We start from the raw sequence: 22,179 nt of genomic DNA on the forward strand, positions 1-22,179 counted from the left end.
ATCCAACCAAGCAATCAACTTTCCGGCCTTATCCCCCACATCATACAGTAGTCCTTGCTGCTCTCTACTCATCCCTTTAGCGGCTTCCGTGACTAGCGCTCTATAATCTGATTGTTTGAGGCTGAGAACATGCACTTTCTCATCAGTAACTCCCCGCTCCAAGTCCTCCTCCATTTCAGCTATTTCAGTTTCCAGGCGAACCACCTCTGCTCTCTCGCACCTCTTAGCATGGGAGATAAGGGACAGGGCCTGCCCCCTGATCACCACTTTATAAGCCTCCCATAGGGAGACGGCCGACGGCACCGACCCCACATTATCATTGAAGTAGTGATCAGTGGACTTGACCAGCTCCGCGCGGATCTTAGGGTTACGTAGATACCAGGGGCTAATGGGTGCCACTCTCCCCTCTGCCCCAGGGACAACCTTCAGTTGCAACCATATAGGGGAATGATCAGAAATACCTCGGGCTAAATGACGCACCTCCCCAATCATCCCAGCCTGGATCGCTGGCATAAGCATGTAATCAAGTCTCGAGAGACTCCCATGGGCCCCCGAGTGAAAGGTATATTGCGCCTGACCCGGGTGCATCAATCTCCAGCAATCTACAAGTCCCAAAGTGTCCAAAAAGCCACCCAACCAGGCCTGAGCCCTAGGGAGATCCCTGGGGGGGTGACGGTCCTCCAACCCGGAGACAACGGCATTAAAGTCACCCCCCAACACCAAAACCCCCCAGGGAGTCCCAGGACCAAACGCCCCAAATCAGCAAATGTAGCCGTCTGTAACCCCGGAGGCACATACACAGCGACGAGCGAGATAGTCCTACCCTCCCATCTCCCCACCAGTGCCACATAGCGCCCCCTATCATCGTGAAGCACCTCATCAACTTCCAATGGGAGAGAGGCCCTAACCAAAATGCCCACTCCCCTAGAGCCAGAAGTGAAACCAGAGTGAGCGGCAAGGCGATAGCCCCTCCTATTTAGGGCATGGAAGGAGTTCCCAATCAAATGTGTCTCCTGCAGGAAAACAATGTCGGGTGAAATCCGCTTCAAGAACTGCAACACCACCCTGCGCTTGATCCTGTCCCCAAGTCCATTCACATTCCACGAAAGGATTCTCAATCCCCTACCCCCCATCCCACTCCCGTGCATGATACCCACATCCCGGAAAGCACAACCCGGATAAGTCAGCAGAGAACTTCACATTGCCTTGCGAAACAAACAAACAATCCCCAACAACCCCCCTCCCCCACAATCCCCAAACCACAACTCCCCCCTCCCTGCACCCCTGCTTGAGCCCAAACAGCCCCCCCAACTCGCAGTGTGCCTGTCGCCCTAACACATACCACAAAAAGAACCCCAGAAGGAGGAAAGGACCCCAATAAGCTCCCCACAACCCCCGGGCATTTGGAGGGCATATTGTGCCAATCTAGGGTCCAGTTGAGCCAAGGTACAAAACGTCACCAGTTCAGTCCATCACCAGGAACCAAGTTCTAATCCTGCTCCACCAAATCCCGTCCGCTCTCCGCCATCCGACTGTCTCGATCCTGTCCCCGAGGCAGGGCATCCAAGCAGTCTCCAACCGCCTCCGGCCGGTCGAAAAAGTGGGAACGACCCTGGAACTCAACCCGCAGCCTCGCCGGGAATAACATAGCATATTTCAGCTCCATGTCCCTCAAGCGCCGTTTGACACCCAAAAATCCCAGCCGTTGTTTCTGGACCGCTTGCGTGAAGTCCGGGTAAAAGCTGACATTGGAGTTCTCAAACTTCAGCGGCCCGGCAACCCTCGACGCCTGAAGGATAGCATCCCTATCCCGAAAGTTAAAGAGTCGGGCGATTATAGGCCGCGGGGGAGCACCCACCTTGGGCGCACCACCCGGAATCCTGTGGGCCCGCTCCACCGCAAAGAACTTGCTCAGTCCCTTAGGTGCGAGACGATTGGTCACCAGGTCCTCAACAAAGAGATCCGCAGCAGATTCCTCCGATCTTTCCGGAACTCCAATGATACGAACATTGTTCCGTCTAGCCCTGCTTTCAGAGTCCTCAAGTCGACGGTCCGTCAGATCACTGGCTAGCCGCAACCTACGGACCTCCGTCTGCAGGGCGGCCACGTCCACAGTTAGACTCGACGCCGCTTGACTCAAGGAGTCGACCCGCTCGTTAGTTTTGGACAGGTCTGCCCTGACCAAATTCACATCGATCAGGACCGCGTCCAGTTTATGAGCCAGGGTATCAAACTGCTGACCCACAGCGGTCTTCATCTCCTCAATGGCGCCCATGACGTCCAGCAGGGTCAATTCCGACGATGGGCCGGAGACCTCCTTAGACCTCTCAGGCGATTTATGCGAGCCACCAGGGGATCCCTTTGCCTGCGCATATCGATCCATGTTATTGACCTGGGTATAGGCACCCCTCCGGGTTGACTTGGGTTTCGACTTGTCTCCGTCTAGTCTCGCCGCCATCGTCCGGAGGCCACCAAGGCCGGCACCCGCCCGCACCAGGAAAAAAGGGGACCAGGTAGCTAATTCAATTGAACACAGCCGTCACCGACAGTCAGCCCATGTAGAATCCGAGAGTCAGGCCAGACACTTCGCCGTCCGCGCCCCTCTGAAACACCAGAGTCTCTCGGCCGATATCAGAGAGCAAGCTTGAAAACGAAAGTGAAAGTGCAGGGTCCGTGGCAGGGCAAGCCCAGCCAGCCGCTGTTGTTCACTTCGTACCCGGGCACTTCACCAGCTCGAGATCGGGACCAAGGCAAGAGCAGGCCGCAAACTTCGGAGTGCAACCATTCCGGGTCCCGGCGTCCGATCTGAATTTGGAAAACGGGTGACACCTCAGCGCAAGTTCATCTGCAAAAGCCCGTCAAATAAACCAGGATTAAGTCAGGATAGACGTGGGAGGTTGCGGAGGCCCTCGAGAGCCATAAGCCTACGCGGCCATCTTGGTTGCGCGCTGAATCATTACATTTTTATGTGATATTTTAGGAGAAGGTTGTTTTTGTATGGGTATAAGGTGAAAGTTAATTAAATAATAATTGGTTAAATGTTAATTAATTGTTTATTATTAATCAGGTAATTGATAATTAATTAGGTAAATTGTGTAAATATAATTTATTTGTTATTGTTTAGGGGAGGGTTGTTTGGTTTGTAGGAGTATAGAGTGGGAAGTTAATTAAGAAACAATCAACAATCTTAAAATTATTACTTTTTAGTTACATATTTAATTTATTAATAATAATGTAAATTGTTCAAAAATAATATTTTGTGTTCTGTCTGTTGGGGTAAATTAGGTGGGAAGTTATTGAATTATGATTAACTGACAAAGAATGTATTGATAATTATTTTATATAGTACTAATATGTTAGCTGTGTAAGGTTTTTTTATTTAATTATATTTAATTGTATGCTTCTGTGTTTGTGGGAGTATAATGATGTATTTTAAATAAATGATCAATTAATTAAAAACTCATTAATTATTAAAACTGTTAATAATTATTTAAATTATGTAATAGTTTTTTAAAATTATAGAGATATATAGTATATTAATAGTTTTATATTTTTGGACAGTTAATAGAGATATTAAAATATGGTATGTACTCTTAAAATAATTTACTGTTGCACAGGCTTGAGTGGGAATAGTGAGGTTTACCCCTTCAGCTGTCCAGCGCTTTCCCTACTATTGCACCGATTGGAGTGAGAATAATACCTTTTACCCTGCCGAAATCCAACACTTTTCCCACTGCTGCACAGACTGGAGTGGGAATATTAAATTTTACCCCTTTGGTGTCCAGCACTTTCCTTACTGTTGCATAGACTGGAGTGGGAATAGTAAATTTTACCCCTCTGGTGTCCGACGCTTTACCTACTGTTGCACAGACTGGAGTGGGAATAGTACATTTTACCCCTCTGGCGTCCAACCCTTTCCCTACTGTTGCACAGCCTGGAGTGTGAATAGTAAATTTTACCTCTTCGGTGTCCAACGCTTTCCCTACTGTTGCATTGACTGGAGTGGGAATACTAAATGTTACCCCTCTGGTGTCCGACGCTTTCCCTACTGTTGCACAGACTGGAGTGGGAATACCAAATGTTACCCCTTTGGTGTCTGACACTTTCCCTACTGTTGCACAGACTGGATTGGGAATAGTACATTTTACCCCTCTGAAGTCCAACGCTTTCCCTACCGTTGCATAGACTAGAGTGGGGCAACTAAATTGTACCACTCTGGTGTCCAACGCTTTCCCTACTGTTGCACAGACTAGAGTGTGCATAGTACATTTTACCTTTCCGGCATCCAACGCTTTCCCTACTGTTGCACAGACTGGAGAGGGATTAGTAAATGTTATCCCTCTGGAGTCCAACACTTTCACTAATGTTGCACGGCAGTGGTAATAGTATGTCTATTTTTTACAAAGTCCACTATATGTGTATAATTTTTATTTGTTATTCATATTTTTAGTTAATGTGTTTTCTAATGTTTTTACTTGTTTTCACTTTTTTAATTGTTTAGGTTTTATGTATTTGTATATGTATATAACGATATATATATGTATATATATTTTTTATATCCGTTCATTAAAAAACCCACCAAAATATTATTATTATGTTGAATATATATATATTTATTATTAGTTGTTTTTTATAGATATGTGTATATAAACATACAGACACAAATGCTTTCATGTGTGTATGTTTACAAAAGTATATATTTATTTTTAAATGCTTAAATGTATGTTAAATAAATTATATTTTAGTTATGCATTAAAATGTTTATGTTTTACTATGTTAAACTGTGTATTTATTGAAAAACAATATTTTTGTTGTATTATTAACGATATTAGTGTAAACTATATATTTTACTCAATATTTTTGTACTTACCTTTATAAGTACAGGAAAACAATTTTGTGTCAACAATATTTTTGACACAATATTTCTGTGTCACGAAATTTGTGTGGTCAATATTCTGTCACTGATCTGATCCAATTCCAGTTACTTGGAAAATAAGTTTAGGGCTATATTAAATGGGGAAAATTTACATTAGTAGTAAAAAAAATAATTTCACCTGAAACATTAAAAATAATATTTCTATATCTCTATGTTGCATGTTATGGCCTGACCAAAATTAGTATTGTCTGTGTTATTTTAAAGAGCACAGACACCTAAAAGGAGTCATGGTGCTAAAGGGAGTGGTGAAGATAAACAAGTGACAGAACAGGAAAAAACCATAGTACAAGTGGAATATATTTAAGCCCATTATTTTCAGTCTCTGGCAGCTTGAAAGACATATTATTCTAAGGCCTGTGGGTGAGTTAACAGAAGGGACACTCTCCTGTGCCTTCTCTCATAATAGGTCAAACGCAAGTTTGGTGCAGATTTTATGAGCGCATGGATGAAGCTGAAGTGTAAATTTGCTGGAGGTTCCCAAGTTCTAACTTTTCACCACTGTAGAGAGGTCTGATGCGACCTAGACGGAGCGTCACTGGCAGTCTTTCTCTTTGTGAAAACAGTGATACTGGTTGGCTTCATGGGTCGCAAAAAGTAGCTGCCTGGCTATGGTCAAAGATCAAACTCTCTGAGTGCAGCACTCATAGCCTCCAATCAATGCATTTGTTGCCGACACCCAAGAGTATGTCTACGGAAGTTGTGAATCTTGACCTATAGATACTTTGAACTAGAACTACAATGCCTGAGATGTTCCCCCATTGTACAACCACCACATCCCAAGACTTAACCAAAGCCCTCTTAATCTGTCCCTTACAAACAGTGCATGAAATAAGGAGTCTGATTGTTTACTGTCCTAAAAACCAACTTATGGAACTAACTTTCCCTCATTGCCAGGGATGAATGTAAAATTGTAATGTGGACATACAGATGACGCAAGAGGTCTGGCTTGTCTGAACCAGTTGATTTCTGCGGTTTAATGCCTCAAACATGAAGGTCCTCTGTTAGAGATATTCTCAATTTCAACCTCTATTCTGGGTGACCCCAAGGGTTCTACAGTAAGGAGATATGTTATGTTTGGTTATCACTACATGTTACAATTTATGTATGGCACTTTAAATGGGGGGATTCTATTGTGTGTTCTAGCGTTGCTATGGGGAGCATCATACTGGTGTTCCTAGTCTGGCAGATGTATGCTGGCTGTTGAGGGGATACCAACGCTATTCCTATGCTCTTAATAAAACATCTACAACTTGGAATATCATTTGTGTATGAAGACTGGATTATTTAACTACAACAAGATACCCTTGATTTAGGGTTCCGGAACACCATATCTAATAGATTCTATACATAAAGATATGTCACGGAGGTAATAAGGTTTAGGTAGCCCTTGAAGACAATGCTCTCACCCTAACAGGCCAAGCACACCATGAGTGTTACGTCCTGTAAAAATGTGCGGAATAAAGACAAAAATATCTTCAATAGTTACCACCAGCAGTGGCTTCTCCACTCAGAAGGGCCCCCCACTGCTTCTCAGTGTAACAAAGGAAAAATAAAATGATAATAACAGAATGTTTTTCTCTACGGAGCCAGGTTGGGCGGGGAGGGCGGGGCTTCTGTCACAGTGCAGGACGAGGAGTGGTATATGCACCTTAAGTGCAGTGACGGTTTGGCAAGCCATCTTGAGCCGGCAATACAGTCATGCGCACTAAGCATGTTCTCCACCAGGATGTAATGTACAGCCATGGTGGAGATCATGCACAGGCTCGCAGACCTCACCTGAGCGCCGAACCAGGGCACTCTGACCAATCACGATGCTGCTGTCATGGTGACAGCAGCGTCGTGATTGGCTTAGGGGTGCCTGGGTGCTTCCTGTTTCAGGGAGAGAGGAAGAGCAGAGGACGACAAGAAGCATGCGATGTGAACAGGTAAGTGTTCTTTATTTTTATCTTTCATCCCCCCGCCTTGCCAGCCCCATTCCGTAACAGCCGCCACTGGTCTTGAAATGACAACATATCAAAATCACATCACACCACATTTTAGAGTCTTGCATTCAATAACATATGTTAGTCCATCCTGCTCCTGGGACAGGGAGTTCCTCTTGTCTATTTCTATCCAAAGGTTCCAATCTTCAACTGTTATTTCATTCAGTTACGCAGACATCCACATCAAAATCCATCCATATATTCTTTCATATTCTACAACCCTTTGAGGTGCAAACGTGGACACTGTGCTCCATTACTTGTAATGCTCTGCTCCCGTGGAAGACAATAATTCTCTGCTGCCCGGAGGGTAGGCATTAGTGAAAGATGGACCAGGTGATTGCCGCAGCCAGTCTGTCTTTAACTGTGCAGGAGGCCCCCACCTGCTCTTCAAAGGTGGGACGGAGATCCCCGGCAGTGTGCCATATATGAGTTGGTGCTAGCTGTATTACACAAGCATTGGCATAGCCAATAGGTCTCGCCGACAGGACCTTATCAGGGTTTAGCCAGGCAGGAGAATAGGGTTTGGGGAGGGGGGGTTCGCTTAGACTAGTGTCCTGCCCGACTGGTATTTTACTGCGTCTTTCTGTTATTGCATCCAGATATATAATGCAACAATTGATATTACACCTAAAACAAGCCAGGACTATTGGCTTTGTCAATGGTTGTTAGTTACATAAGATAAATAAGCAACAACTATGGCTTTTTTGTCCATAATATTGAAAATGATTCACTTCTAAAATGATGCGACTGTGAAACAACCATAAGGAGTCTCTTTGAACTTACATCAAACGCCGGTGATGGGTGGCACTGCGGCTGAGGTACGTTTTTTTCACCCTGAGGATGAGGGCAAAAGTGGAGATATGGATAGGGACCCATCTCGGCACCTGCTCTTTAGAACTACAGGTGGTCAGCACCGGCAGGACCTGGCCCACTTGAAGCCCTGGTTTTACCAATCGAAGAAGCGCACATTAAGCTCACCGCCACCGCGCCTCATCATACATTTTTTTAATTTTATTTTACAGAGTTTTATATAGCACAAACTTGACCTGAATCGGGTATCAGAGCGCTTTACATAGCACCATTTGCATTACATGAGGACACATTCATTTCTTTTTCTTAGGCACGGGGAGATTAAGTGATTTGCCCAGAATCACAGGATGTTCAGCGTCATTGCCTAGACTCAAACCCATTTCCCCAGATTCGAGGTCGACCGCTCTAGCCGTTAGGCCAACTCCTCTGCCCATTCAAACTTTTAGTCCCTAATTATGGGTGCTCCAGACTATCTACCCTGGACACAAGCATCTGGCACTCTATCCAGGAAAACATAAGACCTAGCATGCATCCTGCACCGTCCACAAGCTTGTGAAGACCTTAGTGCCAATATTGGCAACACTCCCCCATTACTCATACCGCAACATGCATAAATAAACCACACAACACCTTGTTTGTGGAGAAAATTGCTGCAGATTTATTTGCATAACAAATATGCCAACATGGTGGGTTATCTTACGGGCGATCCCAGGGCAGGCCAGCCCCCCTACGCCGTCTGCCCACCTGATAAACCAAATTACACCATGGCCGTCGCCAATCGGTGGTTACCAATTTTGGGAGGGCCCCTCCCCGTGGTGGACCGCAAGTCCACGCCCATTACTCACCCCCCCAAAGGGGCGGAGTGTTCCAGGCAGCCCCCGGTTGCTCAGGCTCACAACCGCCCATAGGACTAACGGGGCGCCGTCGCTCTTTCAGGGGACAATGTGATGACATCCCTGGGTACACTTGGCTTTGCACCCTTGTTGTGCTCCTGCATAGAGTACAATTCTGTACCTTACAGCCTCTGGATTGCCCTGTAACTCCTCCTGCAACACAAAACAATAAGTTAGCTTCACCCCCTCCCCACTCCCTTAGCCCCGTCCGCAGGTTAAGCAGTAGGGTGGGACTTCGCGAGACGGGCAGGAAACAAGAGGCCGCACTGAGGGCGGGGAAAGGCATATATACTCCCTGCCCTCCCCCCACCTGCAGAAAATGAGGCCGCCCACTGGCCCTTCTGGCCACTAGACTGGGCATCCAAGCCTCGTGTGCCCTTATGTGGCACTAAGGCGGGCGCCCTCCTAGGAGGGTCCCCTTCGTGGACCAAGGGCAGCCCATAGTCTGCTTGGCTGGAAATGCGTAGGACGTGCGGGAACGGAGTTCCTTTACCAATTCTTTGCTGCAATTCACGTCCCTCCTGGAGATTGTGTATTTCGGTACAAAGGAGGAGTTTGCAGGTCAAAGTTTGAAAAAAGAACTCATATGTTCAAAGTAATTTGTCTGTTGGCAGACCACGAGCTTGACTTGGCATTGGGATTTGCCCCCTCTCCACTGCAAACTCTCTCTCGTCGGTGAGCTCCTAGTGAAATTTATTTCTAATTCTAGTTGTGCCTAATTCTGTCTGCTTGTTTTGCTTTTTTTTCCCCTAATCGTTTAAGCTACCGTATGTGGGGTTCTGCTGGTGCAACACAAATCAACCACAAACATAACCAAGCACATCCACGCACACCTACAAGCATACATGCTCATGCAAGCAGGCAGTGAAGAGGGGGCATTTGAGCACCGGATCTGGCAGCCAGAGTCTGCCCCCAGCTTCCAGTGCTGCCCAAGGAGAGCCCCCCCCCGCACACTCTGCACCAGATGCCTTAAGCATATCTCTTATAAACAAAAAAATAAGCATTGGCATAGCCAATAGGTTTCTCTTTTGGGACCTTATAAGTATTTAGTTATGCAACTGTTGCATGGCTAAACACTTATAAGGTCCCAAAGGCGAGACCTATTGGCTATGCCAATGCTTGCTTTTTTTCTAATCGCGGCACCGGTGCTTTACTTTTAACATTAAAAGTAAAGCGAGGGTGCCGCGATTATAGCAAAAGTAAAGAAATAGATGTTTGTTTCTATTTCTTTACTTTTGCTATAATCGCGGCAACCGCACTTTACTTTTAACATTAAAAGTAAAGCGCGGGTGCCGCGATTATATCAAAAGTAAAGAAATAGATGTCTGTTTCCATTTCTTTACTTTTGGTATAATCGCGGCAAAAGTAAAGCACCGGTGCCACGATTAGCAAGCTAAAAATGCTACCGCCGGCCACAGCTTGCAGTGCATGTGCGCGAGTGGTGCACACGCAGCAGTAATCACACCATATGGTGCCTTTGCTGAAGCGCGCGCCCGCGCACATGCACTGCAAGCTGTAGCCAGTGGTAGCATTTTTTAAAGCCCTTACTAAAGTATCTCCGAGCAGCGCATGCGCGCTGACTCAGCGAGACCTAAAAAACAAGGTCACAAAAAGAAAGAAAGATTTTTAAAAAGGAGCTAACTAGGAAGGCACTGTGGGTGCCCAGGCAGTGTGTGTCTTGTTGCCGGGGTTAACAGAATGCCAGGCGTGGACTAATGTTCGAAGGCGATGCGCAGGGGGGCGCTTGACATTAAAATCTGGGCTTCAGTGAGGGGTGGGGGGTGTTGTGAGGAGAAAGACAAGAATTGGGAAGATTTTGTTCATGCTCCATGTTTTAAATTGTTTTTAAATGAATGCTGCAAATTGCTAAATTGGCAACCAGAGCCCGTGGCGGGGAGAGATCGCCATGCTAGGCACGTCGTGGAAATGATTTTACAGCAACGGTGACAAATCTCCTGCTGAAACGAGAAAGAGAGAGAGAGATGGGTCTTGCAGAACTAAGAGTTGGCGATTTCTAAAACCCCTTGTCCCAGTCCTTCCCCTCCCCCCTCCTGATCCTCACCCCATCCGTTACCCCAACACTGAAAACCCTCGTGTATCGGCTTGGCAGACAAACATTGGCAAAATCAATAGGTCCGGCCTTTTGGCTTTACCAATACTTTTCGCTGACTCTGTTCAGCATTTTACCAAACAGTGGTGTGCCACGGGGGCGCTGCCGCAAGTGGGGAGGGGGGCAGGAACAAAGGGAATACAGACAATAGGAGGGGGCAGGAGCAGGATGAACATGGACAACGGGAGGGGTGCGGGAGCAAAGGGTATGGGGACAACAGGAGGGGGCGGGAGCCTGGTGAACACGGACAACAGGAGGGGGGGTACCTCACGGGTACTGCAAGTAGGGAGGGGGGAGGCAGGAACAAAAGAGAATGCGCGGGGGCGGTTTGCAAAGCAACAGGAAATTTAAAAAACAAACTGAGGCGAAAGAAAAAGCTGTGCGGGTACTAAAACATATGGCCCTTATCGAGACGATCCATGCAGCAGGGGAAACGCCAGGGCGGTAACAAAACAGCCACAAGGCAGGACAAATGTACTCTATCCACAAATCAAAATTATGGCATTTAGAAAGGTGGACCAAGTAACCAATCACAAGCGGTGTGCGTGTGGTGGGTGTCTTCTAACTTCCCAGAGACATTACAGCAGTCTTGCAGAGCAGCGCAATCATGCTACCTCTAGGCTCGACCTAAAAAAGTGAAGCACAGTTACCTGCGCAAGGGCGGCTCGTCCATTTGAACAGAGGAGCACCGCCCCAGAAGCCCCAGAGCTGAAAAATAAAATGGTAATAAAGTTCATTTATTACCATTTTATTTTTCAGCAACCCGTCGTGTTTTAAGTGTCAGTGTGGGGCGGGGCCAGCGTTGGTGATTGGCAGCAGCAGAGTGCTTTAAAATGTGCATGTCTCTTTGGCCGGCTGTCTTGGGCCAGCCAGCCAAACATGCACATTTTGAACTTCTCTAACCTAACTGTCTTAGACAGCTGGGTTAGAGAAAGTGCAGGCCTCCAGTGCTCTTAGGGGCGCCAGGAGAGCCTGCTCTATCCAATCCTGGCGCTGCTCTCATGCTGTGAAAGCAGCGCCAGGATTGGGTAGTGCAGATTCCTGCATCGGGAACTTCAGTGAGGAGGGAAGACACCCCAGGGAGAAGGACGTCACACTGCAGGATAAAAGGTAAGTCTATTTTAATTTTATTTTTTTTGTACCCCCACACCCACTACCCTCAGTATAAGCCAGCCGTCACTGTGCCTTCAGCCTCTCCTTTAATACTGCAGGACTCCAATGGTGCAAAAAGTATGTGGGGCCGGGCCACTGTACGCAATATGGCTCCTGGATAGTAGCACAGTAATGTGAACTAAAATGTACAAAAAAACTCACCTCGGAAGGTGGTTGAAGATTCTCTTTATTCAGATGCTGGGCTCTCCAGAATTCCAATTACTGCTTAACCAGGGTAGCTTAGACTTGACTGTGCCTCTTAATAAGCTTAATAATTTAAATACTCTCTAAAAGGGACCTGTTGAACCTTATCAAAGATGTTCAACAGGTGTACAAAGATAGCTGTAGAATCCGAAACGTGTGGCTCAATTTGAGCTGCATTTATCAATTCAGAACCAGTAGCGGCTCCTGGAGGGAGTGCTGCGGGGCGGTGAGGTGGGGCGGGGGAGGAGCAGGGTGGGGAGTAGTAAACTGCATACAGCTGAACGGAGGTAAGTACATAAAGCAATAAATAAAACGAATTACATTGCGCACGCTGCAACACCAAATGGCCAAAGAGACTTATCACGAGGCATTGGCGGTCGGCAGAACCCCCAGTGGTACAGGCCTGGAAGCGCTCGCTACAGGTCTGGGCCGCGGCGGAGTGTGTAGCGCTGTGCAGGGAATACGCACTGGGTCTTCGTAAGTTCCCAATTGCAGAGAACTTGGACATAATGCTATGGGAACTTCTGACTAGCGCTGAGATCCCAGAGCCTGACGACGGCCTCGCAATCTGGCGAACAGCAAGGGAGACCCCACACAAGCAACACGTAGCATAACATGTCTTGGGACACGTGTGGTGGCTGCACGCTGCACCTACACAGACACACGTTGGCTTAACTAGACTGCGGTGCCCTCACCCTCTCCGCACAGCGCGAGTCACCCCCCAGCTGCTGCCACATTGACATATTCTGCTTTCCTGTGACCCGCAAACGATCTGCCCACCCATGCCCCCACCCAGTTACTCGTAGTTACCCCCAGCTCCTTCACCACTTAACACTCCCCTAGCAGCTCTGACATATAGAAGCAGCGAGTGTGCATTCCATGGGAGCGTATTCCCCCTCCTGGCGTGCAACCGCGAATCACAGGGCGCACACCACAGAACACTTACCTGTGACCTACCTCGTAACGCACATTTACCGCATAGCTGGCACAGCAACCCACTTCCCTCCAATAGGTAGCAGCCACGATTGCCACCTCCACTCCATTTAGATTGGGTTGCTCATGCCAAAACAGTAAACAGGATAGCTGAATGCTACAACATGCCGGGGAGGAGCATGCACCCCACTGGCCCGATCACTTCATTGCCGTCAACGTCGCCTACACAACTCGTACAAAGCACTACCTGTTCACTTACACACTCTCAAAAGCCGGCTCCCCAGATGTCTTATGGCACCCCAGTAGCCAAAGGGTGTCCCACATATGTACCAATGCCATGTTATTCTGATGACAAAGTATTATACTCACTTTTGATATCAAGTACTGTGTACGTCAGAGCTGCAGAGCTGCGAAATGTTGTATGCTGTATTAAAACATTGTTTCACGAAAATACATTAAACAGATTTAAACAAAAAAAATAAGTGTCATACAAGAATACTATTGAAGTTTATTGTATTCATTGGTTTCAAATCACCGTTTCTAAATAGCTCCTTTTGAAAATGATTGATATGTGGATGTAAATAACCGTTGTAGCCTTTACACATACTAATTCTAACCTAATTGCAGAATAATGCGATTATTGTCACTAAATTATAAGGTCAGCTACTATCATAAATGCTGAAACAGTTGAGTTCACTAATTCATTATGAACACCTAAGAACTAGTATCACAAGCCCTGGCCTACTTTAATTTCTGAAACTTACCTGTGACATGATGCACCACCCATTCTATATTGAACAATCCCTGTATGCTTAACGTACTTCCAAAATTGACAGTCTGAAAAACAATGGCAGCGGTCTAGTGATGTTTACAAAACCAACCTTGGCACCAGTTGGATAGAGGACTACACTGCATAGCCGTGAATGCAAATATCTATTCACCTAAGTAGTAGTAGAATTTATTTTGGTTAATTAAAACCATAAACACTTCTATACACTTAAAACAAATTTAGCATTAAAAACCTTGACATAAAACCATACCACTTAACATGGTTAAAAAGCAAACATGGCGGCCGAAACGCAAGACCACCTGGGTATGTTTGGTATTAGCAATGAGCAAAATGGAGGCAATTCAGTTAGCATCATCTGGGATAAAACTTAGAGGCTTCAGTGCATGTTTCAAAAGCTCATTTTTAGCAAGCAAAATTCCTACCCTCTATCCTAGAACTAATCAACTATCCGCAATTGATCCCAGGGCCCACACATACAGACGAGTCTCTCTGAGTGACTAAGAACATCCATCATCTGTACTGAGCATGAAGGGATTATAGTGACCCTTCCTTCCCAGCAGCACCTAAAATGAGTAGGCCTACAAATACTGTAATCCGTGTCAGTCCATGAAAATCATTGGACACATTCTCCTTTTACTACCTACTAGCTGCTTACCTAGTCACCTTTCAACAATAATAATTCAGTAGCATTCCATCGACCGACAACCGTCCATGACAGGCGCGCAACGCCCATTGGACTCAAAGGGCTTCAGCCCCCCCGTCGTGTGTGGTGCCCGGAATGAGACAGCTTCCCGGGCACCCACACAGCCGCACCCAAGTACTTCACAGGTCTTTAAAAGACCTTTTGCTTGTTAATGAGGCTTTGATGGTTTTCACCCCTGCTTAGAGCCCCTGCAGCTCCACTCTGCTTTTTGCTTGAGGAATCAGCCCCCCCCCCCCCCCCCCGAAAAAATGTCTTAGCCCCCCCCGAAATTTGACTCTAGTTGCGCCTCTGGTCCATGATATTCTTATCAAATCCTTTAATTCCACTAAACACCTAAGGAAATTTGATAGTAATATCCCTAAATTAAGATAGGCACGGCAGGGGGGCCCTGGAAAGACACTGCTGCTAAAAGCAATAATGTGAAACTGAAACTACAATATAATTCCAGAATCTATTTGCGAACAATCAAAAAATCAACGATTCCATACTCACACTTCATCCAGAAGCCTTTTGCGTATCAAGGGACTCCTCCACTCAAAAGTCGCCCAGTCCAAGGGACTTTTAGAATCACTGGCTGACAACTTCACTAATAAAATAAAAGACTTGGAAACACGCCTAGAGAAGAAAAAGGATAACAAATGGGCTACCTCACCACATCTCCCAAATCTCACAATATAAATTAAGATCTGAAGTAACTTGTCTTTAACTCTCTAAACCCTAAAGACTTTATCAGTGCTATTAATTGTGTTGTTCCGCAGGTTCACCCGTGCAACTGGCCCCATGTGTATTTATGATGTATTGAAGGATATCCTCTCGATAGCGTACTGCCATCCTGGCCAGACCCATCATCAGTCAGGCCTTAGTGACTGAAGTATTCCCATGCAAATTCAAAACTGCACACATCGAAACTACATAAAGAAACTCAGCCTTGTTCCGATCCACCCTTCTAACTAACAACTGGTATCTAGTGACTTATTTTTGGCAGACTCGGCTTGAAATCAAGCATCATTATTCACTGAAGAAAATAGCATGTCTTTGGACGATCAAATTGGATACTATCCCACCCCAGTACTGCAGTAACGGTAATAGCCCAATGGGATGATGATATCAAAGCCATGGGTACCACATATAAAATAGCAGTATTGCTTCAATGTGGTCACTGATATGCATTTGCTGTGGTTCATCACCTAACATTCTTATAGAGAATTGATAACAATGGAGTTGCAGGAAGGGTCCTGACGTGATTTCCTTCCTACCTCATTCTTCTCCTCTCTTTTTTCCGTCTCCTTGGGATGATTGAAATCCAAAGCGCAACACACCCCGAAGCTCAACCATTGCTACCCCCATGTTCAATGTTTATCTCATTCCACCTCCAGACCTCATCTATTTTAACCTAAACTGTTGGAAAGGTTCTAAAGCAAAAACACCAAACAGCTTGAAAAGTGATCGGATCTTGACTGCTGTGCAGTCCAATGATGGCACCACTCAGCAAACTTGGTATACACATATCTGGCTGGTAGACAACCATTTCGAGCAGCCTCAGAAACTGTTCTATGGATCTTAGAAAACCGTTTCAAGTCAAATACCTCAAAAACTGATATATTGTATCTAGCCAAAGGATCGAGTATCACCCCTCAACCATCTGACCTCAAGAGCCAGGGCCACCACCATTCGGTTCCGCTGAAGAGGGGAGCCTGGGGAGGGGGGGGGGGGGGGGAGATTATGGACTCCACTCTATTATACCACAATAGAATCATCGGGGCATTCAGACGTTAGTGGGCTGTCCTCCAGCCCATTAGGAGGGGAGTGGGCATGACCTCCAGCACCGTGGATGAGGAGCGTCCGCTGAATTTCCTGATCCCACCATGTCCTGCATGAAGGACGTGGGAAGGGACAATGAGCGACAGAAGTTCTGCCCTCAATAGGGCAGGGCGATAATCACTGTGAGCCGGCTGTGACGTGGCCCCCGGGTCAGGGGTTACTAACATTGAAACCCTCGAAGGCTCCATGGTGGGTATCCGGGTGGTTCCACCGATTGCTTTAGAATTGGCGAACTGCAGGTTTAGTGGGGTGGGAGGACTGAAGGTTTTTTATATTCCTACCACTCGGCTAAGCCCTTCTTATGGCCCACGTCTTCAAACAAAATTTCAACAGGATGTCATACCTTCAGTGTATTTTCCAATACCTTGTCGTCCCTAAAAAATGTCATATTACCATTCATCCGTCACGCTCCCATCTTGATTGTGCACGATTCCTTGTAGCATTCCTGTTAATACTACCGAAATTAGAGATAATTCAGAACCCAGTTGCCAGACTGCTATACATCCAACTATACATTATGAAAGAACGCAGAAGAAACGCTAAACAAATGCTGCAATATAAAACAATTTGAGTGTAACTTGCAGGTTACGGGTTTGAATTCCACTGTGGCCACCAACCCAACCTTTACTGTCCAACTTACTAACTTGACAGCCACGCAGTTCGGTTTCCCTGTAACTTGTTATGTACAGCTCTGGGAAATTTAAAAGAAGCAGTAGCAAGCGCTATATAAAAACTAAGGGGCATTTCAGCAACACCCGGCGATAATTATCGCTCAGCGCTCTTAGCGTGAGGATAATTATCGCTGGGTAACGTGTATTTTTATCGCTGAGATAGCGTGCTATTAGCAACGCTTATCTCCTCAGCGATAAAAATCCTCACGCTAACTGCCTAACGTGAGATTATCGCTGGAAACCCAGCGATAATCTCATGTAGTGTGGCGTTAGCTTGTTGATAGGGACTCACAAACTTAGCCATGATATCCACCTTCCATAGGATATCATGGCTAAGTCAGTCCTGAAGCAGGCGTAAGGAAAGTAGCGATAACAGGGGTTATCGCTACTTTTCCTGCCGCTATGCTTCATAGCGTGGGGCTTGATGATAGGAGAAATGTCGCTTAGCGACATTTCTCCTGTCATGTTAGGTCAGCAACGCCCACTTTGCATCTCATTAGAGATGCAAAGCTGGGCGTTAGGAATCCCCACGCTAAAGCAAGGTTTCACGCGTTAGCGCGGCCTTGCTAATTAGGTGATAAAATTATCGCCGCTTTTCAGCCGAAAACTGCCGCTAAAACGGCGATAATGGGCTTGATAATATGCCCTCGAGAATTCCCATAGAAGCCCATGTTCTGGTGTCAACATGGGCTTCTATTGGAATTCTCTGCGACATATTATCAAGCCCATTATCGCCGCTTTAGCAGCAGTTTTCTGCCCCTAAAGCGGCGATAATTTTAACGCTTTGCTTGATAATATGCCCCTAATTCATTTTCATTTCTTGGCTGAAGGTAAAAAACTCCCCCAGGGCTTAACCATCAGTGACCTGGACCGCCTCTTCTTTGCACCAGACATTCTGGCCTCAAAGCACCAGAGGCTGAGAATTTGCAGTTGCTCGCGAGGCCTTTAGAGCAGCGAGGCTGAGATATACAAGCGAGGCGTGATTAGAGGGTGTCAGAGTGCACGCCGCATGGGAGCGCGAGCGCTTGATGAGGCGCGAAAGGAGCGCGCGGCACATCATCTCCTCCGCCGACGCCTGGCGCGAGCTGTCTTTATCATTTCACCTGAAGACAGCGTTGAAATTGGAGGAGAAAAATACTCTGGGAACTCTAGTGTCAGGGGGAAGGGGTGGAGTCACGAGGGGCGGAGCCACAAAAAGCGGAACTTGACAGTCAAAATCTAAATCTACCGCAAAGGGGTTTGGCAGCAAGGACCAATGCGGCCATGAATCTGTCCCGCGTGCCTAATTGGTCACGAAGAGGCTGCATTTAAATGACTTAAAGGTTAAAACACCTGCTGGCTGCTGCGCAGTGCTTTAAATGGAAAAATGGACGTGCTGGTGCTCCCGCCCTCTGGGTACCTGTGTGCTGCTGAGAGGCGCCGCTACTTTCCCATCAAAAGCGTTACAGTAGCGCTTAGAAGTACCGGTACTTTCCCTTCCAAATTAAGGAAGTGCAGATATTGAGTACATGAGAATACCTGGCCATTCAAAGCATTGATGTGGCAGAGATCTTTGTGTACCCAGCAGTTATCATGGGATTCTAAACATGTTAACTTAGCTGTCATGGTTAATGCAGTTCCCTGAGAGTTATGTGTTTTGTCTAGTCACAGTTGTGACTAAAAAAGTAGCATAGAGGGTTAACATGCCTGCTGCGAAGCACATCATGTACATTCTGTTCACCGATTTGTATTGCATGTAGAAAGGTATGTGGGTTACCGCTTTTGACACATAGATCCATTAATTACTTCCAGTTCATAAACAGCAATTCTAAAATAGCACAGTGAGTTATGAGCCGGCATCAAGGAGCTTCATGAAATCTGAAAGTCATGGTTTTGAATCTTTATTGTTTTTTTCTAAATCTGTCGTTATTCTAAATTTGCAAAAAAGGCTCGTTTAGTTTTTAATATAGTCCTGTTAGTACAGATGACCTCAATCACTGCATTATGTTTTAAATTCCGGCTTTGAGTTTCTCTTGATCATGCACTCTTGCCATACAATGTCTACAAGTATGGGCGATATGGGGCTCCTACACCACATAGCCCTCATTGCTTTTCTAACATTTCCTTGAATGAATTATCCTTTTGTGTGTGATGTAAAGTACCCTGGCACTCTAATTTGAGATGAGCAGTGCTCTAAAACAACTAATTAAAAGATTACTCAGTAAGTGTCATTTTCATTAAATTAGCTATTTGTGTAATTACTCAAACACACAGATTTATGTGGTATTCACTCAGTGGGTGCAGAATTCCTACATAGGCAAGCAGATCAAAGTCAAAAACCTGCCTCCAAATCATAGTTTCTCTAAAGTTCTTTTGGAGTCTTAAGCTGTGTGCCTTTGTTTCCTTCCATTCTATTGGTGTCCAGGTGTTAGGGTCCAGATGGCTCTCATTCAGGATGACGCAAACAAAAGAAGGGCTAATGGCTCTTTAATTCAGGCCTTTGTTTTAGACCCACTGGAAGTGAAAATAAAAAACCTATCCCCGCGTTGCTGCTCTGAACAGAAAGCAGACTATGTGCAGATGCAACTGAATTGTTTCATAATGTTGGAAAATTACACCAGAACAAATTTGCCATATCTAAAATATCTCCTGGATCCGGCGAGATCCACCTCATTTCCTGCACTGCCTGAAGGTGCCAGTAGCCTTACATGGTGGCAGGAGGCAGAACGGTGTGACTCTTACTTTGTAGGTGTGCCATTTTAGTTTAATTGAGTTAGTGAAACTTGTATACTTCGCATATGCTACCTAGGTGGACACAACCACATACCAACAGAACGGAGGCAAAACTATTGTGGGAGAGCTACTGTTCCCCTTTCCCCCACCCATGTAAAGTGAAACCTGCTCTTATTAGGTCTGCTCTTCCTCCTCTACAGGTCTCATTGTTTACCTGGGGATGATGGTGGGTGCCTTCCTGTGGGGAGGCCTGGCTGACCGCTTAGGACGCAAGCAGTGTCTCCTGATCTCCCTGTCCGTCAACAGCGTCTTTGCTTTCTTCTCGTCCTTCGTACAGGGTTACGGCACTTTCCTCTTCTGCCGCCTTCTCTCTGGGGTCGGGTGAGTGAGCTGTCCTTTAACTGTTCTGGGTGTGTCCTGGTCTCTCTGCGTTTTGGTGATGGAATGGCATGATTTGGTGAATGTGGACAGTTCTTATGCTGGATCTGATGACTCAGTTGACTAATACACACACTCCAGAATATGTAGTTGAACTCATGGTCAAATGTTCCTATCAAGGCTATTAATTGCGTCTACTCAAATATGAATTATAAAGCATATCATTTTATCTATCCATCTATCCATCCATCTATCCATCCATCCATCCATCCATCCATCCATCCATCCATCCATCCATCCATCCATCCATCCATATATATCTATCTATATACACACACACACACACGCACGCACACACACACATACAAACAAAATGTTTTGTATACTTATATAATACATTATGGGCCAGATTTTTATCAATTCTCTGCACTGTTGTATATTTTCCCATTTCTCAATGTTAGAAAGTAATTGACAGTTATGTACAACTTTATGTCAACCAAAATGTTCGCTGGACATTCACACCAAACTTAATGGGATGTCCAAATATACGATGACTGACTAAGGGGAGTCTCGTTTTTTGCCTTGAGCACAACCTTTGAGCAGCTCTTTCCAGCAATGCAAAAGTACAATTTTCAACAATTTTTAAAAATATTTGGATACATTTGAACTAACCGTTTTTTTTAAATGTTTGGATAATTTCTAAGTTTTCCCCAAATTTTCCAGGACTGAAGTTAGAACAGTGCATAAGCTTCCTCAACTTTCTTGTGGAAAATAGCTCTTTCCCCACATATTCTAGATTTACAGTTAGTGGCAGTCTTCCCTCGGCCTCAGAAACTTTTGACTTTCTTCACTGTAGCATAAACTAAATGCAACTCGTGAAAACTGTTTCAGAACACAAATTCGACAAAATTAATATCGCTCGCAAAAGATAAAAAAAATATATGGATAGGGTCTGGCAGACTTTTAGTGGTGCGCTGAAAACATTGTTCTCTAGGTCTGTCCGCAGGAAAATAGTGTTTTCTTGTATGAACCGAATTCTTCCCAATTTTCCATGACAAAACACAAATATTGAACTTTTCATAAATGGTCCTCTAATCATGTTCCAAAGCTCTGCTTCAGTTTCAAGTCTGCTGCCACATAACAGACCTCCGAGGACCGATTCAAGACGGCTCTGTGTAAGGACTTACACAAACCAAAAGATATGATCCCTACACGAGAAATTACCCTTTAGAATGGAAAAGGATTACCACTATGAATACTAACAGTTATTAAATGCTTCATTTGAATTAGTGCATAAGGTTTTGCGCCAGACTTAAATCAGATCCTCTCAAAGGTGGAGCCTCTATTCGACAGTCCCATCTTTGAATGTGTCCTGTAGACCCATAGCCTGCCCTGAGGAAGACCTTCACCAAAAACACCCAGGCCCAACAAGAAGTTCGAAACACGTCGGCGTACACTATAAAGTGGCCAGGAGACAGCCATTCTATAATAAAGAAAGAAGTAACTCATATAAAAGGCCAGGAGAGTATTGATACCTCTAGGACTACTACAATGACTTCTCACCATTAAGGGCCCCAAAGTGTCTTTTGGACCGTAGCTCTGAGGGTTACAATATTTTCCCCCGTCCATTGAAACATGACACCTTTTTTGGTTTACACTGCTGGACACTCCTTCACAACAAACACTACCTGTGATTATATATATTTGACACTTACAAATGTAATGTTATTATGTAACTTTGTTGAACTTTGTGTATATATCGCTTTCTTTTGTGTTGTTTATATAATAATTTTCATAAAATGTGTATGATTTGTCTATCGTACAATAATAAATGTATTACGGGCGGTGTCTGAAGTAAAAACACTGAAATCAAGTAAAAAACATACTTTATACAGGCCATGTCTTTTCTATATTTCACAAAGTGTGATAGGGGCATAGAGTCACATTAACAGCAAGTGTGTGGGACCCGAGTAACCAAAGAAAATGGAAAAGAACAGAAGTCATGTATGAAAATTACAGATATGAACAAGTGACGTATCTGATTACAAAATAAATCAGGATGTCTGGTATTGGAGGTACACATA

At 45.3% G+C, this 22,179-nt stretch overlaps 1 protein-coding gene across 2 annotated transcripts in view; it reads left to right on the forward strand.

Moving 5' to 3' along the window:
- Positions 1 to 22,179, forward strand: part of SV2A (synaptic vesicle glycoprotein 2A) — a 291,859-nt gene that overhangs the window by 195,954 nt on the left and 73,726 nt on the right. For both annotated transcript variants that reach the window (XM_085639941.1, XM_085639940.1), the window contains exon 3: positions 19,918 to 20,098. In XM_085639941.1, coding sequence (XP_085496067.1) covers positions 19,918 to 20,098 — 181 coding nt within the window. The remainder of the gene's footprint in view (positions 1 to 19,917; positions 20,099 to 22,179) is intronic.

Source organism: Triturus cristatus, chromosome 12 (assembly GCF_964204655.1).
Source record: "Triturus cristatus chromosome 12, aTriCri1.1, whole genome shotgun sequence".
Taxonomy (NCBI): domain Eukaryota; kingdom Metazoa; phylum Chordata; class Amphibia; order Caudata; family Salamandridae; genus Triturus; species Triturus cristatus.